This window comes from Pelodiscus sinensis, chromosome 22 (genome assembly GCF_049634645.1).
Source record: "Pelodiscus sinensis isolate JC-2024 chromosome 22, ASM4963464v1, whole genome shotgun sequence".
Classification (NCBI taxonomy): Eukaryota; Metazoa; Chordata; order Testudines; family Trionychidae; genus Pelodiscus; species Pelodiscus sinensis.
Genome location: NC_134732.1, coordinates 16034161 through 16050417, shown reverse-complemented (window position 1 = coordinate 16050417; position 16257 = coordinate 16034161). Strand labels below are relative to the sequence as shown.

At 50.9% G+C, this 16257-nt stretch overlaps 1 protein-coding gene across 8 annotated transcripts in view; it reads left to right on the top strand.

Moving 5' to 3' along the window:
* Positions 1 to 12094, top strand: part of GBGT1 (globoside alpha-1,3-N-acetylgalactosaminyltransferase 1 (FORS blood group)) — a 31900-nt gene extending 19806 nt beyond the window's left edge. For 3 of the 8 annotated variants that reach the window (XM_075905405.1, XM_075905408.1, XM_025178304.2), the window contains 2 exons: positions 3554 to 3688; positions 10050 to 12093. In XM_075905405.1, the coding sequence (XP_075761520.1) occupies positions 3554 to 3688; positions 10050 to 10734 (820 nt within the window). In that variant the 3' untranslated portion in view covers positions 10735 to 12093. Of the gene's footprint in view, positions 1 to 3553; positions 3689 to 8082; positions 8198 to 9252; positions 9553 to 10049 lie in introns of those variants that run through there. The other 5 variants (XM_025178303.2, XM_075905406.1, XM_025178306.2 and 2 more) reach the window with 3 other exon arrangements.
* Positions 12095 to 16257: the final 4163 nt, after the last annotated feature.

Sequence of the window (16257 nt, the reverse complement as noted above, 5' to 3'; positions counted from 1 at the left end):
AGCACCATGCACCCTTTCCTGTGCCCCCAACATGTACAACTTTGTCATGTTGGGAATATAACCCTATTTTTCTCATTTGCTCTTCAGTTTATATAACATGTTTTTATCTTTTCAAGCAAGATGTGGAGAAAGTTCAAAGAAGAGCAACAGAAATGATTAAAGGCCTAGAGAATATGACCTATGAGGAAAGACTGAAAGAATTGGGCTTGTTTAGTTTAGAAAAGAGAAGACTGAGAGGGGACATGATAGCAGTTTTCAAGTATCTAAAAGGGTATTGCAAAGAGGAGGGAAAAAAATTGTTCTCCTTGGCTTCTCAGGCTAGAACAAAAAGCAATGGGCTTAAATTGGTGCAAAGGAAGTTTAGGTTGGACATTAGGAAAAACTTCCTAACTGTCAGGGTGGTTAAACACTGGAATAAATTGCCTAGGGAGGTTGTGGAATCTCCATCACTGGAAATATTTAAGAGCAAGTTGGATAGACATTTATCAGGAATGATCTAGATGGTGCTTAGTCCTGCCATGAGGGCAGAGGACTAGACTTGATGATCTCTCGAGGTTCCTTCCAGTTCTACTATTCTATATGATGCAGTTTTCTAGGACCATTACTGTCATGTTACATAAGGGTCTATTGTAACTGCAGTGAAATCAATGGAGTTATATTGGCGTAAGTAAGAAGAGAATCCAGCCCATTATGTTGTGTTTTCTAGCAGCTTTTGGTGTGACATATTTCCCGGGGGGAGCTATTTAGTGGTTGCACATGCTACCCTGGATATAAATTCCATAGGGAATGAGTGACTCTGAGAGATCCAGTGAAGCCCTTTGAAATGAAAGAAACATTTGATAAAAGGGAAAAACTTACTCCCAGGGTGTCCAGAAATAAGACCTCAGGGATCTGGAAAGAGAAGCTCTTGCTTAAATGAATGTATTTTCTACATATAGAACCAAATTCTGTTCTTTCTCCCCCATCAGTTCCTGAATGTATTGTATCTAAATGTCATTCATCTCCCATATGTAAGCAGGGGATTGGTCCCTCTAGTGAGGGGAACATTCCTGGCTTCCACGCTACCCTGGTGAAGTGGGCTAGCAAAAGGACATGAATCCCCACTCCCACTTCCTTTACCCAGAGGCCTCCCTGACCTGAAGGGCTCCCCTTCCACTGCCCTGTGTGGCAGAGTCCTTGTAACCCTAACAAAGCTGGGCGCAGGATTCCTGGGGGGTTTGATCCCTGATCTTGTTGCGGTCACCTAGGGCAGGAGCTGGGTGTCCCCACTCTGGGGTCCTCTCTTCAGTCTGGACATTTCCCTGACCCCCTGATGGTGACGTACAGTTCAAACAAATATAATTTATTAAACAATTTAGAAAAAATAAGGGGGAAAATAGAAAAAGGGACCAGAAAACCCGTCACTCTGCTCTGTGGACCAGAGACCTCACACACAGTGTGTCAGAGGTGTAAGGACAGTTCAGTCTGTTCCTTGTAGATCCCAGGCCTCCTCCTCAGGCTCTGGCTGTGCTGCAGGGACGCTGCAGGTCAGACACTTGCTCTGGGAGGCAGGAACCTTCTCCCCAGTGGACTTCTAGGCTTTTTAGCTGGTGAAATCCCCCCTGAGCTGGGTCTTTACCTAGAGTCCCCCCGCTCTCCCCGGTTGCTCATCAGCTCCACTCTCTGCTGTGCTGCCTCCAGCTCCTGAGCTGTCTCTCTGGCTCCTCTGGCTCTGTGGCTGCAGCCCCACTCCCAGCATGGATCGGCGGCTGGGCTGTGTCTCTGGCTCTCTATGACTGGCAGGACTCTCCTCCCTGTCTCAGCTCTGGATCCTGCTCTCTGTAAATGGGACCCACTCCATCAGGCCCAGACAAATCCAGCTCATACAAGGCTGGGATCCCTCCCCTTCCCTGGCCTCCTCATTCCCTCATTAGTCTACCTGCCCTGTTGTCAGGGCTGTTCCCTATTCTGGGACTTTGATTGCAGAAGGTGGGGCCTGCAAGAGCTTTTAAAAATACCTTGCTTCCATAGGCTTCTGCTTAAACTCCTCAAGGACACAGATTCCCTAAGCTTGGGTGGGATGCTGCCATCACCCAAGTGAAAAAAACAACACCTTTCTTCTTGAACCCAGGAAGATTCACTTGGGAACTTCTTCCAGAGCTCTTTTACCACAAGAGAGTTTGAAAAAACCCCACCTGTAATCACTGATAGCTGATAGTCTTAGGCATGCATATATAGACCTCTTATTACCTTCCAGAATACAAGAATCAGATCATAGTCTTAAAAAAGGTGATTTTATTAACAAAACAAAAAGATCTACTTGGGAAAGCATAATTGGTTGCTAGGTGTTATAGAGCAACTAAGAAAATACAGATTACAGCACAGAGAATTGCTTCCCTGGGATTCAGTTTTAGTTACAGTGTGGAGGGGGGACATTTGGTTCTGTATGTGGAATACACATTCATTTAAACAAACTACAAAACACAGAAAATAACCAAAGCACATCTAATTAAACATTCACTATCACTTACATATCTGTAACTTCAAGGTCCAGTCCATTTCTAGGCATGAATATTCCTGCCTGGTCTAATTAATCTTTTCCCCTTAGCTTCTGGTTCCAAATCCCACAAAAGAACTGCAGCAGACAGAATCCCTTTCAATTCAAATCTCAACACTTTCTTTCCATTGCTTCTCCTGGCTCCCTGCCAACACTTCCTGGATACCCTGGGTTTAACCCTTTAGTTACTGACTGCTGGGATGTTTAGAAAAGAGCAGCATCCCTCACATCTGTCAATCAGCCTGACTTGGGGCATTGGCCTCCTCCCATTGTTCCCGAGTCTGAGTCCTGATTTCTCATTGACCCTTCCCCTTTCTTTTGGACCTAGGGCTAGCCAGCCAAAAAACCCCACAGAGTTTTAGTAAGTTACAGTACAAGAAAGTAACACTCAAGGCGCCTCGAACATGGGGTCCAATTAGTCACTAAGCCACTTTCCTGGTTTCTATATTACCCCAGTGAGGGCTAGCCAAAGGATCTGAGTCCTGCTCCCAGTTCCTTTACCCAAAGCCCTCCCTGACCTCGAGGGCTCCCGTTCCACTCCCTCATAACCCCAACAAGACTGGGCCCAGGATTCCTCTAGACTATTTCCTGGATTCCTTGAAACTAGTTGGCATGCCCTCAGTGATCGTGAGGATCTCAGCTGGAAGGTGGAGGCAGGGAGATAGTTGCATGCTGGCAGAGTCCTACAACTTGGCCACATAAGATTCTGGTAAGTCTCAGCCACAAATAGTTGTGGGGCATAGTCTGGAGAAAATTCTGGGCTGTCCAGCGTCACTGCTCGTGCAGCGAGGTGATGGCAGCAGCTGGAGAGAATCATATAGCTGTGAAGCCTCCAGGCTGCCGCGAGGGAAAATTCAAACAGAGGGGAGACTGGCCTGTTTCCTGCCCAATGGAACTTGAAAGGTTGACGATTGCCTTCACACATGCATTGGCCAGCGTCTCGTATTCTCAGCTACACTGGACCCAGGCCAAAGGGGCAGTTTCGTTTTGTTTACCACCCTTCTCTTCTGCCTGTAGGCGCCTGGACGTGCTGACTCTCACGCCCTGGCTGGCCCCCATTGTTTGGGAAGGAACTTTCGACTCCAAACTGCTGGACGGCACCTACAAGCCACTGAACCTCACCATAGGGGTGACAGCCTTCGCCATTGGCAAGTGAGTGAGTCACCCGACGGCTCGGATTCATGAGGCAAAAGGCTCGCCGCCTCCAAAAGCTCCCTCGCCAGTGTTGTCTTTGGCGTTGATCCTGCCAGTGCTTGGTGTCCTGCGGGGGTGTGGCAGTGAGAGCAACGGGCGGGCGGCAGTGGGATTAAATGACTTGCTCAAGGAAGAGGGCGAAGACAAGCATGGGCTAGAGATCTGGGGTCAGGCACAATCTCTTACGCATGCTCAAGTTTCCCCTTGAAGGTGAGGGCCTTGTGGCCTGTTCGTAGCAAATGCGCTAGCTCTGTGGAATCAGTTAGAAAAAGCACCATCATCCCTAGCTCTTATCAGTAGGTCACAGGAGACTTTGTTTGATCCACTATTACCCCATTTTATAGATGGATAAACTGAGGCATAGAGTGGGGAAATGTCCTGTTCAAGGTCACCCAGCGGACTAGTGACAGAGCCAGACATAGAACATAGCTCTCCTCAGTCCTCATGAAGTGCACTAACCACTAAACCAGAGGTTCTGAATCCCCCCTCCAAGGTCCAATAAAAACACCATGGCCCACCTTTGCCACAACTGCTTTTCTGCATACAAAAGCCAGGGCCAGTGTTAGGAGACAGCCCCCTCAAGGCTATATTGCTCAGGCTTCAGCTTCAGCCCTGGGCGGATGGGCTCAGGGCCCCAGGCAGTCTAATTCTGGCCCTGCTTGGCATAAGAATGATAAGTTTGCAGATGATACCAAACTGGGTGGGGTTGCAACTTCTTTGGAGGATAGGGACATAATTCAAAATGACCTTAGCAAGTTAGAGAAATGGTCAGAGGTAAACAGGATGAGGTTTAATAAAGAGAAATGCAAAGTGCTCCACTTAGGAAGGAACAATCAGTTCCATACATACAAGATGGGAAGCGACTGTCTAGGAAGGAGCATGGCGGAAAGGGATCTAGGGGTCATAGTGGACCACAAGTTGAATATGAGTCAACAGTGTGATGCTGTTGCAAAAAAAGCAAATATGATTCTAGGTTGTATCAACAGGTGTGTTGTAAGCAAAACTCGTGAAGTCATTCTGCCGCTCTACTCTGCACTAGTTAGGCCTCAGCTGGAGTACTGTGTCCAGTTCTGGGCACCACATTTCAAGAAAGATGTGGAGAAATTGGAAAGGGTACAGAGAAGAGCGACAAGAATGATTAAAGGTTTAGAGAACATGACCGATGAAGCCAGGCTTCATGAACTGGGCTTGTTTAGTTTGGAAAAAAGAAGATTAAGGGGGGACATGATAGCGGTTTTCAAATATCTAAAAGGGTGTCACAAGGAGGAAGGAGAAAATTTGTTCCTCTTGGTTTCTGAGGACCGGACAAGGAGTAATGGGCTTAAAGTGCAGCAGGGGAGGTTTAGATTGGACATTAGGAAAAAATTCCTAACTGTCAGGGTGGTCAAATATTGAAATAAACTGCCAAGGGAGGTGGTGGAATCTCCCTCTCTGGAGATATTTAAGAACAGGTTAGATAGACATCTGTCAGGGATGGTGTAGACGGAGCTTGATCCTGCCTTGAGGGCGGGGGGCTGGACTCGATGACCTCTCGAGGTCCCTTCCAGTCCTATTATTCTATGATTCTATGATTCTAAGAATGGCCACACTGTGTCAGACCAAAGGTCCACCTAGCCCGGTACCTGTTTACTGACTTTGGACAACACCAGATGCCCCAGAGGGAGGGAACACAACAGGTAATCCTCTCCTGTCACCCATTTACAGACAAACAGGCTAAGAACACCATTCCTACCCATCCTGGCTAATCGCCATTGAGGGACCTCACCTCCATGAATCTATCTAGCTCTTTTTTGAATCTATCTAGCTCTTTTTTGAACCTTGTTAAAGTCCTGGCCTTCTGGCAAGGAGTTCCACAGGTTGACTGTGCGCTGAGTGAAGAAAAACTTCCTTTTGTTTGTTTTAAACCTGCTGCCTATTAATTTCATTTGGTGTCCCCTAGTTCTTATATTGTGGGAATAAGTAAATAGCTTTTCCTTATTCATTTTTTCCTCACCAGTCATGATTTTATAGACCTTTATCATATCCCCCCTTAGTCTCCTCTTTTCTAAGCTGAAAATGCAAGTCTTTTTCATTTGTCTTCATATGGGACCCATTCCAAACCCCTAATAATTTTTGTTGCCCTTTTCTGAAGCTTTTCCAATGCCAGACCCCCCTCCCCCCCGAAACCTGCTTGCATACACACCGATGAGGGAGCAAAGGGGGCAATTACCCAGAGGCCTGGGCAGTTTAAAAGGGACAGGGAACCTCTGGCTGCTGCTGGCAGCACAGTGGAGCTAAGGCAGACGTCCTGCCCACCCTCTCTTAGTGGCCAGAATGTACCTATGACCCCTAGGGGGTGGGGTGGAAGTGGAGTCTCCATGTGCCGCCCCTGCAGCTCCCATTGGCCAGGAACTGCAGCCAATGGGAGCTAGAGAGGCAGTGCCTGCAGGCAATGGTATGCGGACACCCCTCTAGTGCCCTGCCTGGGAGCTGTTGCCAGAGGGATGCGTTGGTCACTTTTAGTAGACACCCAAGGTAAGTGCCAACCATCTGGTCCCCTGCTGCTCTCCAAACCCCTGCCACAGCCCAAGCCCAGAGCCAGCACTTAAGTCCCTCCTAGAACCCTCATTCCACACCCCCTCCTGCATCCAAACTCCTTCCCAAAGCCTGCACCCCAACTGCCTGCCCCAGCCTGGTGAAAGTGAGTGAGGGTGGGGGAGAGTGAGCCACAGAGGGAGAGGGGATGGAGTAAGCAGGAGGCAGGGCTTTGGACAAGGGGTGGGACAAGGACATGGCCTCAAGGACAGCAGGGCAGGGAAGGGGCCAGGGCAACCATGTTTGAGTTTGCATGCTTAGATAGTTGGCAACCCTGCTGGACAGGCATGTGGAAGGCCTGGCTGTGCCAGAAGAGTGCGCCACGCAGCAGAGCGGGCAACTCTCTGGGCACCAGCCCGTGGAGGTGCAGCACCACCCAAATGTCAGGCGGACAGCGTCGTGCGAATGTGGCTTTTGCATGCATGAGGGGGCCCATTGCTCGTTCTGCCCTGGGACCCAGAATTGCTGTTGGCGGGCCTGCCGGCGGACCCTGGATCACTAGACGATGCTGCCTCCCAAGAACTCAAGTAGGTTCGGTACCGCAAAGGTCCATTGCTGCCTCTCAGGCCTGCTCGACAGGTGGGGGATGGGGACAGTTACCCCAGGGCCGGGGATACAAAAGGGCCCAGAGTTCCCAGCTGTTAATGTGGTTTCAGCCGGAACCCCGGCCCCTTTAAATTGCTGGAGTGCTGCATGGCTGGGGGAGGCGCAGTACTCTCTGGGTGGCACTAAGGGATGCCTATTCCCCAGCCTGGGCTCCTGGCCCGGTGAGGCTGTCAGTCCTGCTGGACATGCTGTGTTGCATAACACCAGTGCTAGTCCAGTACAGAGACACTAAGGCCGGCTTGGTCTATAGTTAAAAGTTAGGTGGGCATGAATCACACCTCCTGACCGCTGTAGCCATGCCAACTGAAACAGTCTAGCTCTGGCTACGTCTTCCATCAATCTAGCTGCTGCTGCTTGGGGAGGTAGATTATCTACATCAATGGAAAACCCTCTCTCGCTGTAGGAAGCCCCCACAGCATGGTGCTACAGCGGCACAGTTACCGAGCTATCGTTGTGCCACCGAAGTGCCCAAAGTGTAGCTGTGGCATCAGGCAAGAGGTGTGATTCCTGAAGGTACAGCTACACTATGGGACAGGGTCGAGTGAAGATACGCAATGTCAGCTATGTTAATTGCGTAGCTAATGTCGAAGCACCTTCACTCGGCTTTTGGCGCTGTTCACACTGCAGGAAGCCGACGGGAGAACACTCTCCCTTAGACTTCCCTCACTCCTCATGGAAGCAGGACTACCGGCATGGACCGGAGCGCCCGTCTCGCTTCAAATTAGCTGTCTTCACTAGATCCACTAATTCGAACCCTGGAAGATCGACTGTGGCAGCTTCTATCGTTCTCTGTAGTGTAGACGTGCCTGACAAGCTGAGAAGCTACAATGAAGATGCAGATGTGTGGGCAAAGCTGCGCTTGCATTAATATAGCTTGTTTCATTGGTATAGACGCTGGCATGCAATAACCTCCCTTGCCAGCCATCAACTGCCAACTGTGTAGTATCCCAGGAACATTAGATGCAACGTAACACAGCCTTTAAAAATAAACATGGTTCTGGTGCTTGAGTGTAAGTCAAATGACCCCGCAGTGACTTCTCCCAGCTGACAAACTGGAACCACATGGGTGCTCATTAGACAATGTGAGAAGAGACCACTTCTGTCTGGAAAAACTGTCCATACCCATGCAGATCAAAATGGTGATGTTTTTGCTCCCACCAGGTACTGTGCAATGGAGGTGCGGTTGCAGCATGTGTAGATACACTGGAGCTAGCTTTAATCAGGCTAGCGTGGTGGGTGCTGTGACGCAGTGGGAATTTTCTCTCGTTGTTTTGTATGTGAGCCTAGGTGAGTCTTACTGTTTTGCATGATCCCGGTGTGTGCCTCAGTTTCCCTGCGTGTGGCACTAATCTGCTCCAGCTGCCAGCACTAATGCGAAGGCTGGCCCCTTTGTAACCTGAGCCCCAGGAGCAGGATGTGGCCTATGACTCTTGGCCCTGGAAGCAGGACAGAGGCTGGAGGAGAAACAATGAGGAGATTGGGGGGCCAGGCAGCTGCACATGGCTCAGTCTTGGAGGCTGGGGCTTAGGGGAGGGCAGAGCCCTCCCTCCCTTCCTCCTAAGATGGACTCTAGGGAATGTTCCTGACTTCCGTGCTAACTAGATCTATTCTGTGCTGTGTCCCTGTTGACGAATAAACCTTCCGTCCTCCCTGGTGGCCAAGAGTCGCTGCTGGCTGCAGTGTTGTGGTGAAGGGGTCCCAGCCAAGCAACCTCATGGTGTGGAAGGAGATGCTGGTTGCTCCAAGGTCAGACCCAGGAAGGTCAAAGCTGTGTCAGCTTCTCGCCCTGGCACCAGGGTGCTCAGAGAGAGGAGGCACCATACCGTAGAGTCCTGGCTGGCTTCTTGGGACAGTTTTAGGGCATCACCTCCCTGACTCCATAACAGGTGCTAATAGTAGTGATGCTGTGGACTGAGCACGGGTTGCAGTGTGGGCCAGCGGCCTGAGGACAGGCCTGCCAAGGAGCCTGGCTTCTTGGCTGGCTAGTGCATGCTGCCGCCCGACTGTTGGTGGGACCTGAGCTAGCTAGGTGACAGCTTGCTCTGGTACATCTACTCGTGCTGCAATCACACTTGGCTGCAGTGTCGACAGACCCTAAATGGCTGCCCAAGCGGGAAGGCCACGGAAGCCCAGCCAGCCATTGGGCAAGCACATCCCAGGTTCCCCTTGAGAACAGCGAGAGCTGGGACTAGGGTTGCCAGATGGTTGAAACAAAAATACTGAACACCCCTCCTCCAAAAAAAAAAAAAAAAAAACCACTGGGAAAAAAAATCTATCGAAGGGGGAAAATAAAAGGGGGGGGGGAGACCAAAGTTGTTGAGCAAAAAAAAATTAAAATAAAACAGAGTTAGTGCAGGGATAGGAACAGGGGAGTGGTTGAGCACTAAGACCCAGGGGAAAGCATTGCTTCCCCTAGGTCTTTTGGCCGTCAGTCTTGGGGAACCAGGTAAGCATGAGGGCTGGGTCGGGAAGCTGGGGGCTTTGGGAGCCGGGCGTTGAGTGTTTGTAGGGTTGCCAGGTGCCCGCCATTTTTACCTCCTGGCTGGGGAAAAATCCAGGTGTCCGGTATTCTCTGAATTTTTTTTACTGGACAGGAGCCAGACTGGATACTGGACACCTGGCAACCCCAACGGGGACATGAGGTGAGATTTCTTGTTCATAGGTAGCTAATGGGCCGTGGCGTGTTCTTTATGTCCCGCATCTAATTGAGTGCTATTCTAACCCACTGCACTTGCAGTGTACCTATGCCTGCCGATGGGTGATGGGAGGAGCAAAGGGGGCATCTGCTCCAGGGTCTGGTAGAGGCGGCAGCTGGATCCCCAGGCCCTTTAAATTGCTGCTAGAGTCCCACGTGGCGCACGCTGGACAGCATTGAGGACTGCCTGGGGAAGGTTAGCCTAAGTCCTGCCCCTTCTGCCTGAGGCCCCACAGCTTGTGGGGACACGGAACACTCCCCCCCCCCCACACCTTACCCAGGGGCCCGGCGAGTCTGTCAGCCCCACTGAATGCACCCATCATTATAGCAGTATCTAGGCAAAACTCTTCCTATCACATCAGTAAATTAAAGACCCCCAGTAACCGGGGACACAGCCGCCTGCCCCTCCCGGTGATAGGCACCACTGCCTTTGTGTCTGTGCAGGTACACCACCTTTGTGGGCCGCTTCCTTGAGTCAGCGGAGAAGCACTTCATGAAGGGCTATCGGGTCAATTACTACATCTTCACCGATGACCCCCAGGCGATCCTCACAGCCCAGCTGCAGCCGGGCCGGAGCCTCGCTATTGTCCCCATCAAGAAATACTCTCACTGGCAGGAGATTTCCATGCGCAGGATGGAGGCGATCAACAGGCACATCGCAGCTGTGAGCCACCGGGAGGTGAACTATCTCTTCTGCCTGGACATCGACATGGTGTTCCACAGCCCGTGGGGCGTGGAGACCCTGGGGGAGAGGGTAGCGGCCATACACCCCGGGTACTACAACGTCCCTCGCAGCCACTTCCCTTATGAAAGGAGGAGCTCTTCCGCTGCCTTTATCCCTGACAGCCAGGGGGACTTCTACTATGGCGGGGCGGTCTTCGGGGGGTTGGTCAAGCAGGTGTATGAGTTCACCAGGGACTGCCACACGACCATCCTGGCAGACAAAGCCAATGGGATCATGGCGGCCTGGCAGGAGGAGAGTCACCTCAACAGGCACTTCCTTTCCCACAAGCCCTCAAAGCTTCTCTCTCCGGAGTACCTGTGGGATGATACCAAACCCAAGCCCCCCGAGGTCCGCCTGATACGCTTCTCCACAGTGAATAAGGACTATGGTGCGATCCGGGACTGATGTGTCAAGCCTTCTTTGTTACCAGGCAATCGGGCTCTTGGTTTGCTGTTGGTGCAGGAAGCGTCCCGGTCGGAATTTTGGCTCCCCTTGGGGGACGGATTGTGGAGCTGGCGCAGAGAAGGGCAGATGGTTCTTTCAGCTCAGGGATGGCGTAAAGTACTTGGGAAGGGCGTGATGATGCCTCATTGGCGGTGATTTCCTGATCTGCTTCAACGAATCTATTTGATTCCACCTCTCTGTAAATCTGGGTGCTACAATTGCCTGGTTGGTGGCCTTTTTTGCCAAGCAATACCAAAGCCTAGAATCCCCTGTGTGTGAAAATACCCACATTGTAATTTGGTCTGAGACTGAGTAATAAAAGGAATATCATCCCTGTCAAATCTCAGTTCTCAGTGGAAAAATACAGTTAGCTATCATGAAGTTTTTCACACTCCACAAGTGCCTCATGTCTTAAACAAGGCTCTACTCATAATTAACCTGCGGAACTCATTGCCACAAGGCATTGTTGAGACCAAGTATTTAGCAGGAGGCCAAAAACAAAAGGACATTAATTGGGGTAAGAAGAACATCTGCAATGATGGTAAAAAAAAAGTAAAAGACTAAACAAGGAAGGAAAATAAGCCCTCATAAATGTAGGGCATAAACCAACCTCAAATGTTGGGGATTCTGAGGAAGCTTTTCCTGGGAGCAGGTTTTTCTCTAGCTGCCTGCCACCGGGTCTATTGCACCTTCCTCTGATGCAACCAGTTTCAGCCTCTGTCAAAGACAAGCTATTCAACTAGACAGAACAGTAATATTATCCTCTCTGGCATTTCCTATGTTCCTTGTATCCAGCCCAGTTTTGCAGACCCAAGCGATCGGAACAGATCTGACACAGCTCAGCCCAGCGTCTCAATGTATGAATATCTCACCCTAGGCCTTTGTAATGGTTCATGTTTTTGTTTATTATGCAGCCTTCTCTGATAAAGAAAATGTGGTGTCCACATAGAGGTGTCCAGGCGGATATCCCATTATTCTACCCATTCCAGCATTCCTAAGCACTGTGACACAAACTAGCTAGAAGCTGTGTTTGCTGGAAATGGATGGCCACACACACGGTGTTGGTAGCCATCTGGTTAATTTCATTACATCCTATTGATGAAATACTGCAGTGAAATTGTAAGTTATGTCGTGGGTCTCCCTCCTCCAGCCAAATATCCTTCCTGGGATGTTGCATGTTTAAAAGTCTCCTAGGGGTAGGTAGCTGTGTTAGTTTGTGACTTTAAAAAAGCTTAACAAACGTGTGGCCCTGTAGCACCTTAGATGCTATTTATAGTTTTGTGTTAGTCTCTAAGGGTATGTCTACACTACCCTCCTAGTTCGAACTAGGAGGGTAATGTAGGCATACCGCACTTGCAAATGAAGCCCGGGATTTGAATTTCCCAGGCTTCATTTGCATAAGCGGGGAGCCGCCATTTTTAAAACCCCGCTGGTTCGAACCCCGTGCAGCGCGGCTACACGGGGCTCGAACTAGGTAGTTCGGACTAGGATTCCTACCTAGTTCGTGCCCCGTGTAGCTGCGCTGCACGGAGTTCGAACCAGCGAGGTTTTAAAAATGGAGGCTCCCCGCTTATGCAAATGAAGCCCGGGAAATTCAAATCCCGGGCTTCATTTGCAAGTGCGGTATGCCTACATTACCCCACTAGTTCAAACTAGCGGGGTAGTGTAGACATACCCTAAGGGTATGTCTACACATGGAACGAGGAGTACAGCTAGTTCGGATTAGAAGCCTAATCCGATCTAGCTAGTCCGTGCTGCGTCTAGCCGCGCGGCACGGGGTTCGAACTAGCTGGCATTTAAAAATGGCGCCGGCCGGCTTCATGCAAATGAAGCCCGGGAAATTCAAATCCCAGGCTTCATTTGCAACTGTGGATGACTACATTACCCCCGCTAGTTCGAACTAGCGGGGTAGTGTAGACATACCCTAAAGTACTGCAGGACCACTGGTTGCTTTTTAAGCTTTTCGACCCAGGACAGGCAGAGGAAGGGTGGTGGAGGTGGAGGTAGGCTGAGGTTCTTATTTGGTTGACATGGGAACAAGGAGAGGTCCATCTTGTTACCGTGGAGACTTAGAATCTGACTCTTCCTTCTTCTTGAGAAGAGACATACAAATGCAGGGAACAACAATCATGGGCAACAGGTGGCTGCCTAACTAAAGCTCAGATGCCACCCACTCTGCTGCAGCACATGGGCCCTAAGCATCTTCCAAAGAGTGCCTGAGGCACGCGCCCAAAGAATCATACACGTCTTTGCCACATGCTCGTGTAATGTGAGCAGGTAGAGAAACCAGGGGGAAGAGTAGAGAGGCTGGAGCATAGCTCTGCTCCTGCACTAGCAAGCAAGGCGGGGAGGGGGGTGAGGTGGCAGGGTTAAGCTGTCTGTTTCCAAGGGAACCGTTCAGAACCAGGCTCCTTTGGCAGGAGAAGGAGAGAAAATCGGGAAGAGGCAGCTGGCTGCTCTTGCAGCAGACGATTGCAACGTGGCAGGGAATCAAGCCATCGGAGATGTGGGGCCCTATTTCCAAATGTGAGTGAGTGGCTCACGAGGCTGTTCCCGTTTCGGATCTGCGGGCTCGGATTGTCACTCAGCTGTGTCAGTGTGGACATTTGCCGGCTGCGCTGCATGTTAGAAAGCCCTCTGGCATGCCCATGAAATGTATAACAATGACAACACATCCCCCTCCCCGCAGATCATCACCAGCTGGACCCACTGGGCTCCCCTGCTATGCTTTCTTCATTCGTACTTAGATGCTGAGGTGAGACACCTTAGACATCTGTCTGGATCCCCTATTAAAGCGCCCACCTTGGGAAACTGCTCCTTGTCCCTTCCTGGGAACTTAGCTCAGCACAGAGCAGGAGGCTAGGGGACAAGCCCCATCCTATTTCAAGCCTTATTCATATGTCCCCGCCCCTCAAAGCTATGGCGGCTATCCATTTATTATTTGTATTGCAGTAGGGCTTGGAGAGCCTAACCATGGTGCTGGGCACTGTACACATGCGGATTCATAGGTTATCTGGCCAGAAGGACTCAGCGTTCCCAGTAAGCTGTGTGCTTGTGCAGCCACTTGGGAGAAATTCAGATGCCACCCAGCTGATTTGCAGAGCGCCCACAGCTAGATTTTTGGTTTCTACTGGTGGTGCACGTTCACACATGCCTTGGTGCCCATACAAAATTTATTCCACACCTGGATGGAAAACGTCTGCCCATGGATAGAAAAGATTAGGGGGATCATTGGAAAGGACCACTGGACACAACTAGTCTGATCTACATATAAGAATGGCCATAGTGGGTCAGACTAAAGGTCCATCTGGCCCAGTGTCCTGTCTTCCGACCGTGGCCAATGCCAGATGCCTCAGAGGGAATGAACAGAACAGGGAATCATCAAGTGATCCATCCCCTGTTGCCCATTCCTAGATTTTTGAAACCTGTTAAAGTCCTGGCTTTCATAACATCTTCTGGCATGGAGTTCCACAGGCTGACTGTGTGTTGTGTGTGTATACTGCAGGCCCTCAAATTTCACTCCGTGAGGCCTATGTCAAGCGTATAACTTGTAGCTGAGCAAGAGGGTATCTCTTACAATAGCATCTGGTTTTGACTTGAAGACTTAGTGATGGAGTATCCCATTGTCTTAGGGGCTCAGGTGCCTCATTGGTAAATTACCCCCATTGTTAAAAAAAGGTGTGTCTTACTTCCCATTTGAATTTGTCCAGCTTCTGCCTCTAGCCCAGGGGTGGGCAATAAGTGGCCTGCAGGTTGGATGTGGTTCCCCAGGGTTAGCCCCGGTGTGCTGCCAGATACTTTATTTACCTGCGTATCTGCAGGTATGGCCACTTGCGCCTCCTGTTGGCCACAGATCACTGTTCCCTGCTCTAGCCATTGGATCTCATTCTGCCTTTGTCTATTACATTAAAATGTCCTTTGCTCTCAGAAATCTGCTCCCTGTGTAGGTTTATAGACCATGCCAGCATCCCCATCCCCACACAGCGAGAAGTAGTCCCTGTCCCAGGCCGAGGGGAGACGGGGCGAGCCCCTGCTTTCGTGACAGTTGCTGATAGGGCCTCAGTTAAAGGGTGTCTGTATCTAATTCTTTGAGAGAGGTTGGAGTTTTGCTTCCCAGTCTGCTACCAATCAAAGGCCCCCCCATCACCCCTGTGATTGGCGCAGCATAGGGTCTAAGCTGTAGCATAACATGGGTGCGTGTAGTCCCTGGCAGGCCAACACGCTGCAGCATCTCCTTAGGGTGGACCTCCTGTCACGCAGCTCTGCAAACAGCGCTCTGCAGGGCTGCAATTTATCACCGAGTCTGGGGGAGTCCCATCCAATCCAGGCAGCAGGGCCGTGACACGCAAGGCTCGTACCTTACCTGGGGGCAGAGGGGGGCTCAGCCTGGATTAGTTTATCCTGGCTGAGCTCCTCCTTGAAGAGATAGGAACCAACTCCCTGCCATCACCTCTCCCGGCTTTGCCCCAAGAAGCCAAGAAAGCCCCCTTCCCCCAGCGCTAGCAGGCAGCTTTCACTCCAGTAGGAGAGCTGGAGTTTGTGGATGGCAGCCAGCCACAGAGCACCACCCTCTGCCTCTGTCTGCTCCCAGGGGGCCTCTGTAATTAGCCAACAGCCGAGTCTCCTTTCCCCTGTGGCTCAGGGTGGCATTAACACCAGGCAAAGAGGGTCTGTGATGCCATTGTTCCAGTCAGATGGCATTCTGCCCTGCTGTAAATGATGGCCCGAGAAACACAAAGAAACCACTTACCTCCAGAGGGGACTGGGTGGGCTGAGGCCTGAAATGCGCCTGGAAGCATCACTCCGTCATGGTGTTCATCCAGGGCATCGTTATCGATGCATGGGGGAAACAGAGGCAGCCAGTGGTGATGTGACCTCTTCCTTTATTTGCTGGCAGCACCGGATTCACCGTTGAGCCATGCTCTTGCCCACATTCTTATGCCAATGGAATGGAATTGATGGTAAGTGTCCACATAGCATCTAATTACATGTACGGTAGAGGTAGAACACCAGACCAGGTCCTCAATAGGTAGGAGTTGCTGTCACGCCCAGGGAGTTAGTTCACACCGGGTCGGTGAGGATCTGGCATGGGGCTTTCAAGGTATTTCTGCCTCAGCCTCAGCCTGGACCAAGGGCCCCTGGTTCCATCCATGGAACAGACTCGTCCATCATTGTCTGTCTAACCAGCCTTAGGGCCAGGCAACTGGGCATGGGTGTTGCTGGGCAAACAGGGTGGAGGATACAGGGGGAGGGGAGGCGGTGTGGTGCGGCATGCTGGAAGCGCAGGGCTGAGGGCACTAGTGGAAGGTAAGTGCAGGTGTTGGGAGGAAGGGGGCACTGTGCAGAGGTTGGGGCAAAGGGGGCACAATGCAGGGGTGGGTGGTAAAGGGGACACAGGATGGGGGTGTATGGATTGGGGAGCCCAGGGGTGCCAGGGGAAAGAGGTAGTGTTATGCCCCCGGCGGTCAGGGGGCACCAAAACAC